Raw genomic sequence first — 14088 nt, forward strand, 5'->3', positions numbered from 1 at the left:
AATCCTACAACTTAGAGAGAAAATCTGTTTCTGCAGTCATACAACAAGGATTCACAGGAGCCTTTAAATACCACAACTATACAGGAATAAGCAGCTTCTGAAAAATAACTTGTCCAACTGTAAAGGGGTCAACAATCTGGAAATACACATCTTCAACACATGTCTTACCTGGGTTGGTCCTGAAGTGGGAGAGGCCGGTTTGCAGCCCACTCCAGGTTCTCCTGTAGCCATGGCATTGACCACTACCCGACCAGGAACACCTACTACAAATGCAAAAATGAAGAGCTGAAAAGGAAAGCCAAGTCCACAGGACTTAGTCTGCTATTAGCACACTACAGAAACCTCAGCCTTCACTAGCACATTCCTGTAATGTGTATAATTCAAACTTAAATTATTTAGAACTGCCTGTGAAGCACTCTGCTTCTCTGGCCACGATCTGAGCTGAGTGTGGAGCCCAGGGCTCGTCATCTTCCTTTCATAAGAACTGCAGCATGCTCAGAAGTGTCTGCAGCACACCTCAGACCTATAGTCAACCTCATGACCATAACAGTCCAATGCAGCCACCACATGGCCCTGGGCACATTATCACAGCCAACCCCAGGAGATCACCTGAGGACTGCGCTGCCTCTGCTGCCCATGCAGCCCTGAAGATCATGACAGAATCACCCCAGGACTGCTCTTGACACCATGCCCTCAATCAGCCAGGGTCGGTCAGAAAGACAGAAGCCATGCCACTTAAAGTGACAAAGACTTTCATACAGGGAACTGGTCAGAGAGGAATCTGAGGACTGATGAGGGACCTTAGGGTAAGACAGTCACCTTAGGAGAACACAGGGAAGGGGTGGGGTTATGAGAACCTAGCAGCTGGGGGGCCCGAGGCTGGGGTTCGGGGTGCCATCTGGTGCCTCCAGAGCTCAAAGAAGGAGCTCCACAGAGCTGGACTTATTGACCTCTCAGGCTGGGTGCAGCAGCTGGTTCCGGCATTCCCTAGAGGGCAAGGTAAGCTGATTCAGGAAGCGTGGGGGAAACCTGGCAAGTGGAACCAAATACCGCAGCTGTTGTACAGACTGTTGCTGGGCAACGCTGACAGGAACTGGAGACAAACCATGTACCCTTCCCCACTCCAGCTGTGTAGCCTCCTCTCGCACACCGTGGCAGAGATTAACATGGGTTGCAGAATCCGTACACCAGCATCACCATGATAACGCACAGGTGGGACTAGAAATGAGTAAAACTGAGTAATACTCAGCACACGGGGCCAAGGGCCTCAGGTCCCAAGGAGAGGTGTGCCTTGCCTTGCCGGGCTCCCTGAGGCCTCCACAGGTCTGTGCATTCCTAAGGATGCACCACACACACCACGACTGAGCGTGTCCAGGGAGAGCTGAGACCAAGGCAGGAGGACAGCAAGGGCTTCAAGGTGAAGCAAGCAACGGGACAAGGAGCTGGGCACAAGCAGCTCCAGGGCTGATAGAGAAGGGCCCAAATCTTTCAAGTGCAGTTATATGCACCATGTTCCAGAAAACCTCTAAGCATGTTCACTAAATGCATTTGTGACATACTAACAAGCAAAATTTCTCATGATTCAAAAATCCCTTGTTAGGGCAAAATCATAACAAAAATCTAAGGATAGTGAGGCTGGTTGTATTCAACCAGTACCTTTGAAAGTAAGAGACAGAAAACAAATCAAGCTGACACCAGGACACATCTGTGGAAGCCAGACAGTCCCAGCCAGACTTTGATGTTCTGATGTATCACAATCAGAGAGACACTAATGCCTTCCAATAGTCTTAGATGGAAAAGAAAGGTGGAAAGAAGCTTCCAAGCCACATCTCACTCCCTCTCAGAGCACCCTACCTTGTGGGGTCAAGGGTGCGGGGCTGGGGCCACCAGTTGGGGGCTTGCTTCCCAGGGCGCCATGCACAGCTCCCGCCTGAGACACAGTCTGCATCACCATGGGGCCGGGGGTTCGCAGGTAGGGCTGCCCAGGGGCAGACACGATCTGGAGAACGCTGCCTGCAATCACATGTCCGCCAGGTGCATCAGTCACGGGCATGTGTGTGTCACAGCCACATGCTATAGTCACTTCCAAATGGTACAAAAATAAATAGGTCAATAAACTGAAAACCAAAAGTCAATTTTATGCAAACGAATCAATGCAAAGTTCCAGCTACTTTAAGAACAATGGAAATATTTTACCCGCAATGAATGAAACATCTAAGGAACAATGTATACTTTGCCTCATCTCAAGAAAAAGCTGATCTCTGCCACTCAGTTGCTCATTTAAGTCACCATAACAAGCGTCTGCTAAAGGCAGTCGCGCTGTGCCAGTCACAGGAGACATCCCAGCTCCCAGATCACCACATGGGCACCTTCCAACTGCTGTCAGGTAGGATGAAGAAAACCATTTTTAGCCCAGATGCCTGTGGCTTTATTGCTGCTTTTTAAGGAGTCTGCTACTTTCAATCTTTTGTGACTGAACCTTTCTAACTTCTCTCACTCTGGAGGAATGTTTCCCAAGCTGTGCTCTATGAAAATTAGTGACCTCTGGAGATGTTAATGGAAGGCCCTGCCCTTGCTGCCCCAAAATTAGAGAAATATGAATTAAACCAAATTAAATGGCTTCTCTGCTGCAGGCCTCTCAAGGCCTTACTCTGCTAAGATGTATGTGCTTCTCCCCAGCTGACAACAGAACCTCTCACCCCGACAACCACCTTGGCAGCACCTCATGGCAAAACTGCTTGGGAAAGATGGCTCTGAAGCTGCTATGGATACTACTTCTGAATTATAATCTAAAATATGAGAAGCAAGTTATCCATTGCTGAGAGAAACTGAAGTGACTGAAGTGTTGCCATGTAGTCCTTTAAGATTAACCAAGGAGCTACTCAAATTTCATTCCCTCATTTTTTTAAAAGCAGTTACTAGATAAATATATTGCTTCTAGCCAATGGTCTGGGAGGTTTTGGTCTGGGTGTTAAAATTTAAAAGTCAGCTGGCTGGTTAGCTCAGTTGGCCAGAGTGGGGTCAAGGGTTGGGATCCCTCTACAGGCCAGCCACCTAAAAGAAATAAATTAAATTTAAAAATCTGTATATAAAAGAAAATAATTCCTCTTATATAAATTGCTAATTCTTTGGTGTTTTTAGGACAATTTGTCTCACACATACATTACGAAGCAGCAAATATTTCTATTTTGATTTATAAAACAAACTTTTCAAAAGGCAGACACTATTAATGAAAATGACTATCATTTACTTAGCATATATCAAGTAGTAGGCAACCAGGTGTGTTACAAATGTTATCTCACTGATCCTCTTAAACCCCTATGAGGTGAGACTCATTAACGTCACTTACAGGTGAAGAACCTGAAGCTTGAAAAGGCCACATAACTTGCCCAGTCACCCCGCTGCCATGACAGGTCCACAGCCCATGCCAATGGTAAAGTGCTTCTTCTGTCGGTCAGTTAGTTATCCCTTACCTTGCAGCTGCAGGGGCTGGCCCGCCGTGAGCTGCCGGAGCTGGCTGTGTGACAAGGTGAACTTGTTCCCCTGGAACTGCAGTGTCACAGGTGCCTCGGGCTGAGCAACTCGACTCTGTGGTCCCGCAATGGACGCCAACTGAGCAATTTTTACTACCTCTCCACCTGTTGAAATGCAGAGGAAAAGGTAAATTTACACCATTTGGGGAAAGTTTGGAATTGTTATACTGAAGATCATTTGTTGTATATAATGACCGTCTAACTGAAGTGTCACAGGAATATTTATTAAATATTGCTTTCTACCACTTTAAGAAAATAGTTATTTTAACACAAAAGATGATAAGACAATTAAAATATCAGATTTCAATGGTTAACTTATTTAACTATAACTGATAGGGATTTTAGATATCTGATATTAATATTATTACCGAAATTATTAAAGAGCATTTTACTTTTCTCCCCAAATAATGTAAAAGCAGCAAACATCAAAAATAGAAAAAATCTATTTGTAATACACTTGGAAACTCACATATCAACCTCTTAACTTCAGAAAACTTCCAAAATTTAAAAAAGTACATGTTCAATTTAGCTCAGAGGTAAATAAGATATCACTACAGATACAGAAGAATAAATAACTGGCTCCAATTCCACCCAACATTTTTCAAAATCTGGAAATGTATTTAAATACATGAATAAATCACATAAATAAACAAGGCTTTAAGATATAAAGTTTCACACTAATTTGAATTAGATAATAGGATTCCATCTATAACATTTACCATGAAAAAAATGTGAAATTTAACATTGCTTAAAAGATTTTTTTTTTAAACATAACTCAGATGTAATCATATGCCCTGACTCAAAAATGTGCTACCTTCAGGCTATAATTGGACAACAGGCTTAAAGGTGCTTTATTAAAAGATTTTTTTTTTAAACATAACTCAGATGTAATCATATGCCCCTGACTCAAAAATGTGCTACCTTCAGGCTATAATTGGACAACAGGCTTAAAGGTGCTTTACCCAATGGCTGATATTCGAGTCTAAATGCTCATCCCAAGAAAATCCATGCCAGAATTATTAGTGATACTATAAGAGAATAGTTAGTAGAAGACTAGAAACATATCTAAAGATATATTGCCCACAGAATAACCATGAACAAGGAGGGGAAAATGAAAAGAGGAGACACAGAGATTTGTAAATAGAAATCTCCCATGAGTCCTTCTTGGCCCATCCACAAGTGAAGATCAACCAACGTGAAAAGCCCTCTGCTCATGCTGTAGACTCCCCTGAGCGCAGCACGCAAGACTGTGTCCAGCCTAGACAAGGGCAAACTAGGCAAGTGCTTTCTCCCTCAGGGCAATTAACCAGGACAATTACTCTTTATTTGTTGGCAATGGAAGAGAGAGACTCACGATGAGAGAAAATTAGTTTGAACTCTGTCTCCTCACACCATCTCTTCCCCCTTTTCCCTCCTTCCAGAAAGGCCTCGACACAATTTTGTTATACTAACAAATAAAGTACTTACGGTGGCATCTGAAAAACGGCATAACCCACAATACTTTAAATTAGGATAATTTCAACAACAGAATAAGGTTATATGTAAGATTTGAAAACACACTAACCCCACTGGCCACAGTAAAAAGGTCTATATTAAGGAAAAAAATGTTGTGATGTTTTTCGTCACTAAATTATTACAAAATGTCTTGGATGAGCAATTATCCATTCTAGGTTTAAATATGGTAATAAATGAGAGACTAAAAAGACCTAATGGTTTTTAGAAACCTAAAGCTAATTCACAGAGCTGGTAAGGGAGTCACTTTCTAAAGCATTCACTGTCATTTTATTGGCACTTGCTCCCCGAGAGCTGACCCATGTGGTGACGGACCACCAGCTTGGCTAACAGTAAAGAGAGGGGCTACAAACAGCCCACCAGAGCTGTGCAGCGAAGGCAGCAGAAGAGCAGAGTGGATGGAAGGAACGAGGAGAGAGGACAGTGGGAAGGAGAGGAAGGCCTGGCACTGATCTCCACAGAGGCCCTCCCTGCTGTACACTTCAGGGCCAGGAATGGCAGCACTGGCTAAAGGCAGCACTAGGGTGTGGGATTAGGGGAAAGACAAAGGAAGTTGACAGTAAAGGCTCTTCCTATATCCCCGTGTTCTTAACATAACTCCTCTGGGGTAAAGAGATGGCAGAATCCAGAGAGGCGAGGCCACTTACTGGGCAAGCGGGCCTGGGCCTGCGAGGTGAGCACCAGCCTCTGAGGCAGCGCGCTCTGCCCGGCCGCGTGCGAGGGGGCCTGGGGCTGGGGCGGGGGCTGGCCTGGGATGGAGGCCTGCACAGTGGTCTGAGCCCGCAGCTTCGCAGGATGGGCTGGGCTAGCTGCGGTGCTGAAGGTCGAGGCAGGCTGGTGTCGTGGAGCACTGGTGGAAGCCTGAGAGGTCTGAAACAGGGCTGCTGCCGCTGCAATCGATAAGGTTTGTTTGTGCAAAGCTGTTAGAGGTTCTTAATAAAATGCAATATTTTAAACCCGAATTTTAAAGAAATAAAATAAACATTATTTCACACTATCTCTCAAATAAGAAGCCCTCTCTTTTAAAAAAAAAAAGGGGGGGGCCAATATGGCCTATAGGGTTAGAGAAATATAATTTTATATCTGTTGTTAATTATTTTCACTTTGAGCTAATCAGTACACTACACAGTACATTTCTCACACAGTAAACAGGAAAGTATTAGAAGTCAGCCCAATCAAACATTAATATCAATCGGAAACTTTTTCCTAAACACACAAAAACGCATACGCAGAGTCTCCATTCTTATCTTTACAAAGAACTCTTGCAACAATGCAGCTCTAAACATTTATTTATGTCTCAGAAAAACACAATGAACATAATACTAAGAACTCCTTTGACTGTAGGTTATAATACTATTTTATTACCTTTTCTGCCATTTAACCCTGTCCATCCTCAAAGCAATCACCAGTTGAGATGATGGCACAAAAAAAGAACAAGAACAGCCTTTCTCAGAAGCTTTCTGAGTGGTTCTCACACACATGCACTCACATAAAGGAAACTGTTCTGCCAAAGCGCACATCATCATCAGACCAACAATTACTCCACTAAGAGGAAAATTTCTTGTTTAAGGAAGAAAATCCATTACAAGAGATTTAAAAGTCTAAAACTCACTGAGAACTATACACGGCATCTTCAGAGAGCCAGTGGACGGTTCCTATTCCATCCACTGGAATGATTATGACGTTCAAAGGGGCAATAACTTACTCCACAAAAACCTTCTGTAATACTGAGAGTAGATGACCACACGAAGTATACCTTTTGCATCTGGGTTTGCAGAGAATGTGGCAATTGGTGGCCGTCCTCGCACCTGGCCCTGTGGAGCAGCAGTGGCTGTGGTGGAGGCCGCTGTCCGGGACGGGTGTGTGCTGGGGAAGACCACGGTGCGACCCTCAGGCTTCTGGCCATATTGCACAGGCTGGAACAACCTAGACGACACAGTCCAGGCAAGAAGACACACAGCATCACCAAGCTGCAGAGATGACAGGCCACCTACAGGAGCTGAGGGGTACAGGACACCCTGGGAGACCAGAAGAAGGTCCCCAGCCCCAGGAGTGCAGTTAAACAGGGACAGGTGAAAGAATTCTAAATACAGGTTGAGCATTCCTAATCTGAAAATCTAAAACTTTGTGAGCACCAGCATAACACTCAAAGGAAATGTTCACTGGAGCATTTTGGATTTTCGGATTAGGAATGCTCAATTGGTATGTATTCTATAAATACTCCAAGGTTTTTTTAAAAAATCCAAAATCCAAAACACTTCCAGTCCCAAGCATTTCACCTGAGGGAACTGAACTGCTCTAAAAAGCTCACTTCAAGTCTAGGGGAAGTTGCTGACAAGACCTAGTTAAACAAAAGTGGTACATCCACCCTAACTCTTGGTGATATAGGGAGGAACGTTATCTTAAGCTCGCATCAACGTGGATCAGAAAAAAATACATGCAGCACATAAGAGCTATGATAACACTGTTGAGAATAATAGTGAAATGGGAGGAAAAGTCAACTTGACAAAATGATTTGATAACATGGCAGTTCAGGTAACAGACAGAAATGACAGGAATAGTAATGGTGCTCACAGTAACAGTGAGGATAACTCAAAAAGGGTCCGAATCAGGCTGTCTTTCTTGAATTTTAGTGTAATGGAAAATGTTCTCTTCCATCACTTGGAAAGCCACAATGGCAGTTTTCAAAACCCCTGTACAAAGTAACAGGCCATCAAAAGCCATTAAATGAAGTCCAACTAGCACCAGCAAATGGAACGGACTCCATCGTTTATTTAACTAAAGGCTTCAGGCTCCCTGAAGAGCGGTCTACTGTGGTCTGCGGGTCCTCAGGCTATGCAGAAACTGCCCGGTGTTGGTGAGATAAGTATTATTTGTTCAAAGTCTCTGACGGGGCCAAGTAGAGGAGTAGCAAGAAGAGCAGGTAACCAGTCTACAGAATCAGCCTCCTTATCTCCAAAACCCCTATTCTCTTTCTCTTTTTTTAACCCAAGTATGGGATTTTCCATGTTTCCAATTGCTGGATGTAGCCTGTCTTAAATCACTTATATTTTGATTTAACCTGATATATCTGGCCCTCCCAGCCTTGTGACACCTACAACACCCTCATTTTAGATGTCTAACTGACGTCATCTATAAGAACAATGCTCTGCATTGTCAGGGCTGGAGCTTCTACCATTCCATGCCACACCCTAAGGGCATGCCCTTTGCTCTCACAACCGGATGTCTGGTCTGGCCGTGACACCTGCTACCAGGCACCAGATTAAATTCAGCCCCAACAGCACCCCCAAATCCTAAAGTTTGCTTAACAACGACCAACAGGGTCGTTCTTCAGGGCAGGTGCGTAGCCACACTGCACTGCCCAAGAGATGTCTGTAACCAGCTACGCTCACAGAAACCAAAGATATGTGGGAAATTCCCAGGAAAAGCAAATGACTAAATTAGATTAACAGCCTTTCTTTTCACCATTTATAGCCCAAGGTCAGCTGAGGAAGGTGCCCTAGCCCCACAGCCCTGCAAGCCGATCCCCAAGTATCCCCCCCTTCCTCACAGCAGCCGGTGGGTGCACACACCTGCTGGCCTTCAGCTTCACGGCCACCGGCCGGGCTGGTGGGGGTGGCAAGGTAAGCAGCTCCTCCATGAGTTTCCTCGTTACCTTCTTCTTAGACAGCAATTCTGCCTCATGGCGAGTGATTTTATTTTCTAACCCAATGAGATCAAATATAGAAAGATCGGTTTCCTAAGTTGAAAAAGAAAAAAAAAATCTTGCTACATGAGGTGGTAGAAAAAGCACTTGACAAAAAATCAAAACCTACTACAAAATGGAAAGACCAGGCCCCGGATCTCATGGTTCTGGTATCCCTATCTGTAAATTGGAAATGACGGCACTTGGGCCTCTCCAATAGCAGTGGAAATGGACAAGGCAGCACTGACAGACAAGCCAGATGCAGCAGGAGCAAAAGGGCAGAATCTAGGACACTGCTGGTCTGGACACCTGGAGAGGACGAGCCTCTCTGAGAAGGGGGGGGGCCTCAGGAAAGACCTGAGTGCATTGGTGCGTGCATGCCGGTGGGAGACACTGCACACCTCTAATTGGTGATCCCTGTATGATTTACTCCAGACAAGACTGGAGGTAGCCTTCTTGGGGTCTCAGTGACAAACAGCCACATGGGGCGGGGAGTGATACTGCGGCCCAGTCATGGTGCTAGTCCAACAGCACTCAGCAGTCAAGAAGGACACAGGAAGATGCACTGTCTGAGTCCACAGCAGGAGCAAGCGCCCATCCTTGCATCACTCACCTGTGTTTCTCTTAGGACATTAAAGAATGAAAGTACAACTTCACACCCACTAGGATGATGAGAATCAAAAAAAAGATGTTAAAAAGACAAAACAAAGACAAAAAATGAAAAACAACTACAAAAACAAAGAAATATGGGGGGAAAAATGGAAAAAAAAAAAAAAAAGAAAAGTTAAAAATTTTTTAGGGCCGGCCCGGTGGCGCACTGGAGAGTGCGCCGCTTGGGAGTGCGGCGGCGCTCCCGCCGAGGGTTTGGATCCCATGTGGAGACCAGTTCCCGCTCACTGGCTGAGCGTGGTGCGGGCGCAACACCGAGGGTTGCGATCCCGTTGCCGGTCCCCGGTACGGGCGCTACACCGAGGGTTGCGATCCTGTTACCGGTCAGTAAAAAAAGACAAAAAGGAAAAAAAAATTTTTTTTAAAGTAAAAAAAAAAACCAGAAGGTGCTGGTGAGGGTATGGAGAAAGTGAACCCCTCGCACACAGCTGGTGGGGATGTAAAATGGTGTAGCCTCTGAGAAGGCTGAACAAGAGCAACCACACAACCCAGCTATTCCACTCTTAAGTTTTCACTACTCTCAGGTACATATCTATGTCCACACAAAACTATGTAGATAAACATTCACAGCAGCGTTATTTATAACAGTCAAAAAGTGGAAACACCAAATATCCATCAACCAATCAATGGATAAACAAAATGTGGTCTATCCCATGCAACATAACATTATTCAGTCTTAAAAAGAAATGAAATTCTGACACATATTACAACGTGGATGAAACTTGAAAATATTATGCCAAGAACCCAGATCCAAAAGGCCACATATGATTCCATTTATATGAAATGTCTAGAGCAGGCAAATCCATAGAGACAGAAGTAAATTAGTGGTTGACAGGGCTGGAGGGAAGAAGAATGGGAATTGAAAGCTCATGTGTATGGGATTTCTTCTTGGGGTAATGGAATGTTCTGGAACTAGTGGTGATGGATATACAACTCTGTGAATACAATAAAACCAGCAAATTGTACACTTTGGAAAGTTGAGTCTTATGGTACGTGAATTATCTCAATAAAGTTGTTTTTAAAATGAAAGTACATCATGGGCTGGCCCGGTGATGCACTCGATAGAGTGTGGCGCTTGGGAGCCCGGTGGCGCTCCCGCCGAGGGTTCGGATCCCATATAGAGACTGGTCCGCTCACTGGTTGAGCGCGGTGCGGGCACGGCACCGAGGATTGCGATCCCATTGCCGGTCGCGGTACGGGCGCGACACCGAGGGTTGCGATCCCGTTACCAGTCACGAAAAAAGACAAAAGGGAAAAAAAAAAAAATGAAAGTACATCATAAAAACTACTACATATGTAATATCTCTGCTCTAATACCCTGAGATATTAGACAGATAAACAGAAAGAAGGAAGGAGACCCCAGAAGAGCAGGGATTGCTGGCTGTCCTGCTCACTGTTTTGTTAGTTCCAATGTCTAGAAAAATGGCTGGCACCTGGTAGGCATTCGATAAGTATTTGCTGAATAAATGAATGAAAACAACAGAAATATCATATACTGAGCTCTCAGGTGCTAGGTACAATACAGTAGTCCCCCACTATCTGCAGTTTCAGTTACTTGCAGTATAGTACAAGAAGATATTCTGAAAGAGAGGGAGAGAGCTCACAAGAGCATAAGCACAGGTTCACATAACTTTGATTACAGTACATTGGTATAATTGTTCTATTTTTTATTAGTTGTTAATCTCTCACTGTGCCTGACTTATAAATGAAACTTTATCATAGGTATGTACATATAGGAAAAGACAAAGTATATATAGGGTTTGATACTATCCATGGCTTCAGGTATCCACTGGGGATCTTAGATAAGGGGAGGACTACTGTGTAAGGTTCTTTCCACGAATTATCAAGTCAATACACAAGCAACAGAAAGTGTGTAATTATCCCCATATTACAGCCTAAAGAGACAATCTCACACAAAACCACCCAGCTGGTGTGTGGAAGGTACAGGGTGGCCCTAACGTGCACTCTGGGTCCACAGCACATAATCACTGCAGCTCACTGTCTGTCAGGCAGCATCTGGACATGCCCTCTGGTACAGCCTCTTGGCACTCCGCAGGTTTCTCTGTGCCAATACACAGGCATCACTCTGGCCCTCAGTGAAGCAACTTTATATACCGTGCACACTGAGGTTGCTTCTCATCCGTAAGGCCAGGAAAATCCTCCCTTTGCATCTCTCTTCGCCTGTGAGCTTAACTCCCTTGGATAAATTTCCAGAAGTTGAATGCTATGTCAAGGGGCAGCATACCATAAACATTCCCAAGTATTGCCAAGTACCAGGCAATTTCAAAATGCAGGACAGAGTTTGTCGGAAACCAACTTCCAAGAACCATTTTATCTATAATATACCCAGAAAAGACCTCAAACAGTGACTGAGCTTTCTGAACACTCCACTTACCTTCCAAAAATCTCTCTCCAGTGCTTTTAGAATCAGAGACGCAGACCTATACACAAGAGACCCTGCCACATAAGAGGAATCCGGGATCCGCGGCTCTACCAGCCCAGGGTGGTTGCAGATACGCTGCAGCCGCATCAGGATGCTCAGGACGTTGATGAAGTGCCCACTCTTCAGAGCTTCCTGAGTTCTGCTCATGGGGGAAGAAATGTGAGACATTTCAACCTGAATGGTAAATGCACAGATTCAGAGTCCTTGCAACCTGTGTTCCTAATTCCAGAGACATAATAACCACCATACTTTCTCTAAATACAGTTAATAAATTAGTGATGTAGAAGACTCAAGTCCAGATTCCTCAGAGCTCTCCATATAACCCCGATTCATTCATCATCCATGTGTAAAAAAGGAGGCAGCGGCAGCCAGATGTAAACCCAGCTCTCAGGTGCTTCCCCTTCCCAAGGGTAGATGGTCATGCTACAGGGATAGGAATGACACATTCCAATTGCAAGAGCAATGAGCACTCTGAGGGAGGAGTGGAGGCATCTAAAGGATGAAAGGAATGAGCTAATGAAGGGGCAGAATGACAGCACACCAGACAAAGAGCGATGTCCCTTAGGCGTACACTCGGGAGAGTTCCAGGCCCCTGGTCCTGCAGATGGAGGGTATGGTGATGAACGAGGGCCAAGGTAGGTGTGCTGCTGCAGCCTACTGCCCAGGGAAGGGGCAGACAGACCTACAGCACACACTGGGGCCAGGTCTATGCAAGAACCAGAAGCAATGCACGTGTAGTAGACCTCGAGGGTGAAGAGGTAGCCGCCCTGGGCAGAGCACAGCTCATCTGGAGGCAGGAAACGCAGGCAGAAGTCACAAGGGATGGCTGGCCTAGAAAGACTCAGGAAGTGCAGATGACAGAAGCAGCCACACAAGGAGGGCATCACAGATCCACGGAAGGAGGAGGCCACTGGGACAGGGGCTACAAAGAGGGGAGCTGAGAACAGGACCTGGCTGTGGATTCACACCCAGGAGCATGGTAGACCTCAGCACAGTCAGCTCCCAGTTGCACGAAGTAAGCCACATGGCATGGGGACTGCGAAGACTGAAGTGCAGAGACGCAGAAAGATGGCCCCTGCAAGCCTGGCTCTGCAGGCAGAAAGGCAACGGAAAAGGGGCAAGGGACAGCTTTTAAAAACGAGTGCTGGTATAAAGGTCATGCTTCAGCAAGGTTAAAAATACCAGGAAGACAAAAGGACACTGAAAATGGAATGTTCCAGGTAAGGAATGGGACTCAGAGCCCATGGGGAGGGATTGACAACAGAAAAACTGCTCTCTGCCAAACAGGAACCCAAGAGGAGCTGGTGCAGATGCAGGGTGTGGCCTGGGAGACTGGTCTGGTGTCTGCCATGTTCTCAGGGAGGAGACAAGCTCTGGAGGACAGTCACTGGAAAGGGCAGAGAGGTACTGACCAAGACAGGGCACTCAGAAGCCACCCCAGGACCCTGAGGCCATGGGCTGCAGCCTTCGGTCTTCCAGTCCGTGTGCCCCACAGCACCTAGAGAGTCAGCTACCAGGTGCTACAGCGGGTTGAGGCATGTGCACACCTGACACAATGACAGTTGGGTTTTCAGGCTCAGGGAAAGAGGAAAGCTCAGAAAGAGCAAGAGTCTCTTCCCGCTATTCCAGCCACGGAGCAAACACCACATACCCAGCCTAAGACTCGCAGAATGAGATTTGCGGTGGCCAACAGTTCCAGTGCCACGGCCGCTCACACCTTGGGGATGCAAGTCAATGCACACAACTGCATCCCATGAGCACAAAAACCATAGAAAAGTTACAGTCAGATCCGCTGAGAGCGGGCGGGTGACCATGATCTACATGATGCTCCCCTTTCATGCTAGGCTAGAACCAAACCTGCAGAGAAGCCACAATTTGTGTCCACTCACACGTACTCCACATAAACTAGTATTAGTGTGTTACCAGAGGTGACAAAGAACAATTTCAATATTCTACTGAGAAACCTGACACCAGGGCTTCAGCCATATGGCAGAACCTTGTCTGTCCACGCACAGTTTCCACAACGTTCAGGAGGCTTTGCCCTTGCTCATGCTGTGAGGCAATGTGGTTTTCTTTTTTCTTTTTTTTTTTTTTTGTCTTTTTCCGTGTCCGGCAACAGATTGCAACCCTCAGTGTCGCCCCCGTACCGGACCGGGACCGGCAACGGGATCGCAACCCTCGGTGTTGCCCCCGTGCCTCGCTCAGCCAGTGAGCGGGAACCGGTCTGTATGTGGGATCCGAACCCT

The 14088-nt window shown here is 45.8% G+C and overlaps 1 protein-coding gene across 4 annotated transcripts in view; it reads right to left on the bottom strand.

Moving 5' to 3' along the window:
* The window catches only part of EP400 (E1A binding protein p400), a 102708-nt gene that overhangs the window by 39444 nt on the left and 49176 nt on the right, over nt 1-14088 (bottom strand). For all 4 annotated transcript variants that reach the window (XM_008574617.1, XM_008574615.1, XM_008574616.1 and 1 more), the window contains exons 19-24: nt 11795-11981; nt 8618-8784; nt 6802-6971; nt 3474-3638; nt 1855-2013; nt 169-263 (exon numbers count right to left, since the gene is read on the bottom strand). In XM_008574617.1, the coding sequence (XP_008572839.1) occupies nt 169-263; nt 1855-2013; nt 3474-3638; nt 6802-6971; nt 8618-8784; nt 11795-11981 (943 nt within the window). The remainder of the gene's footprint in view (nt 1-168; nt 264-1854; nt 2014-3473; nt 3639-6801; nt 6972-8617; nt 8785-11794; nt 11982-14088) is intronic.

The sequence above is a fragment of the Galeopterus variegatus genome, unplaced genomic scaffold (genome assembly GCF_000696425.1).
Source record: "Galeopterus variegatus unplaced genomic scaffold, G_variegatus-3.0.2 Scaffold1075, whole genome shotgun sequence".
NCBI lineage: Eukaryota > Metazoa > Chordata > Mammalia > Dermoptera > Cynocephalidae > Galeopterus > Galeopterus variegatus.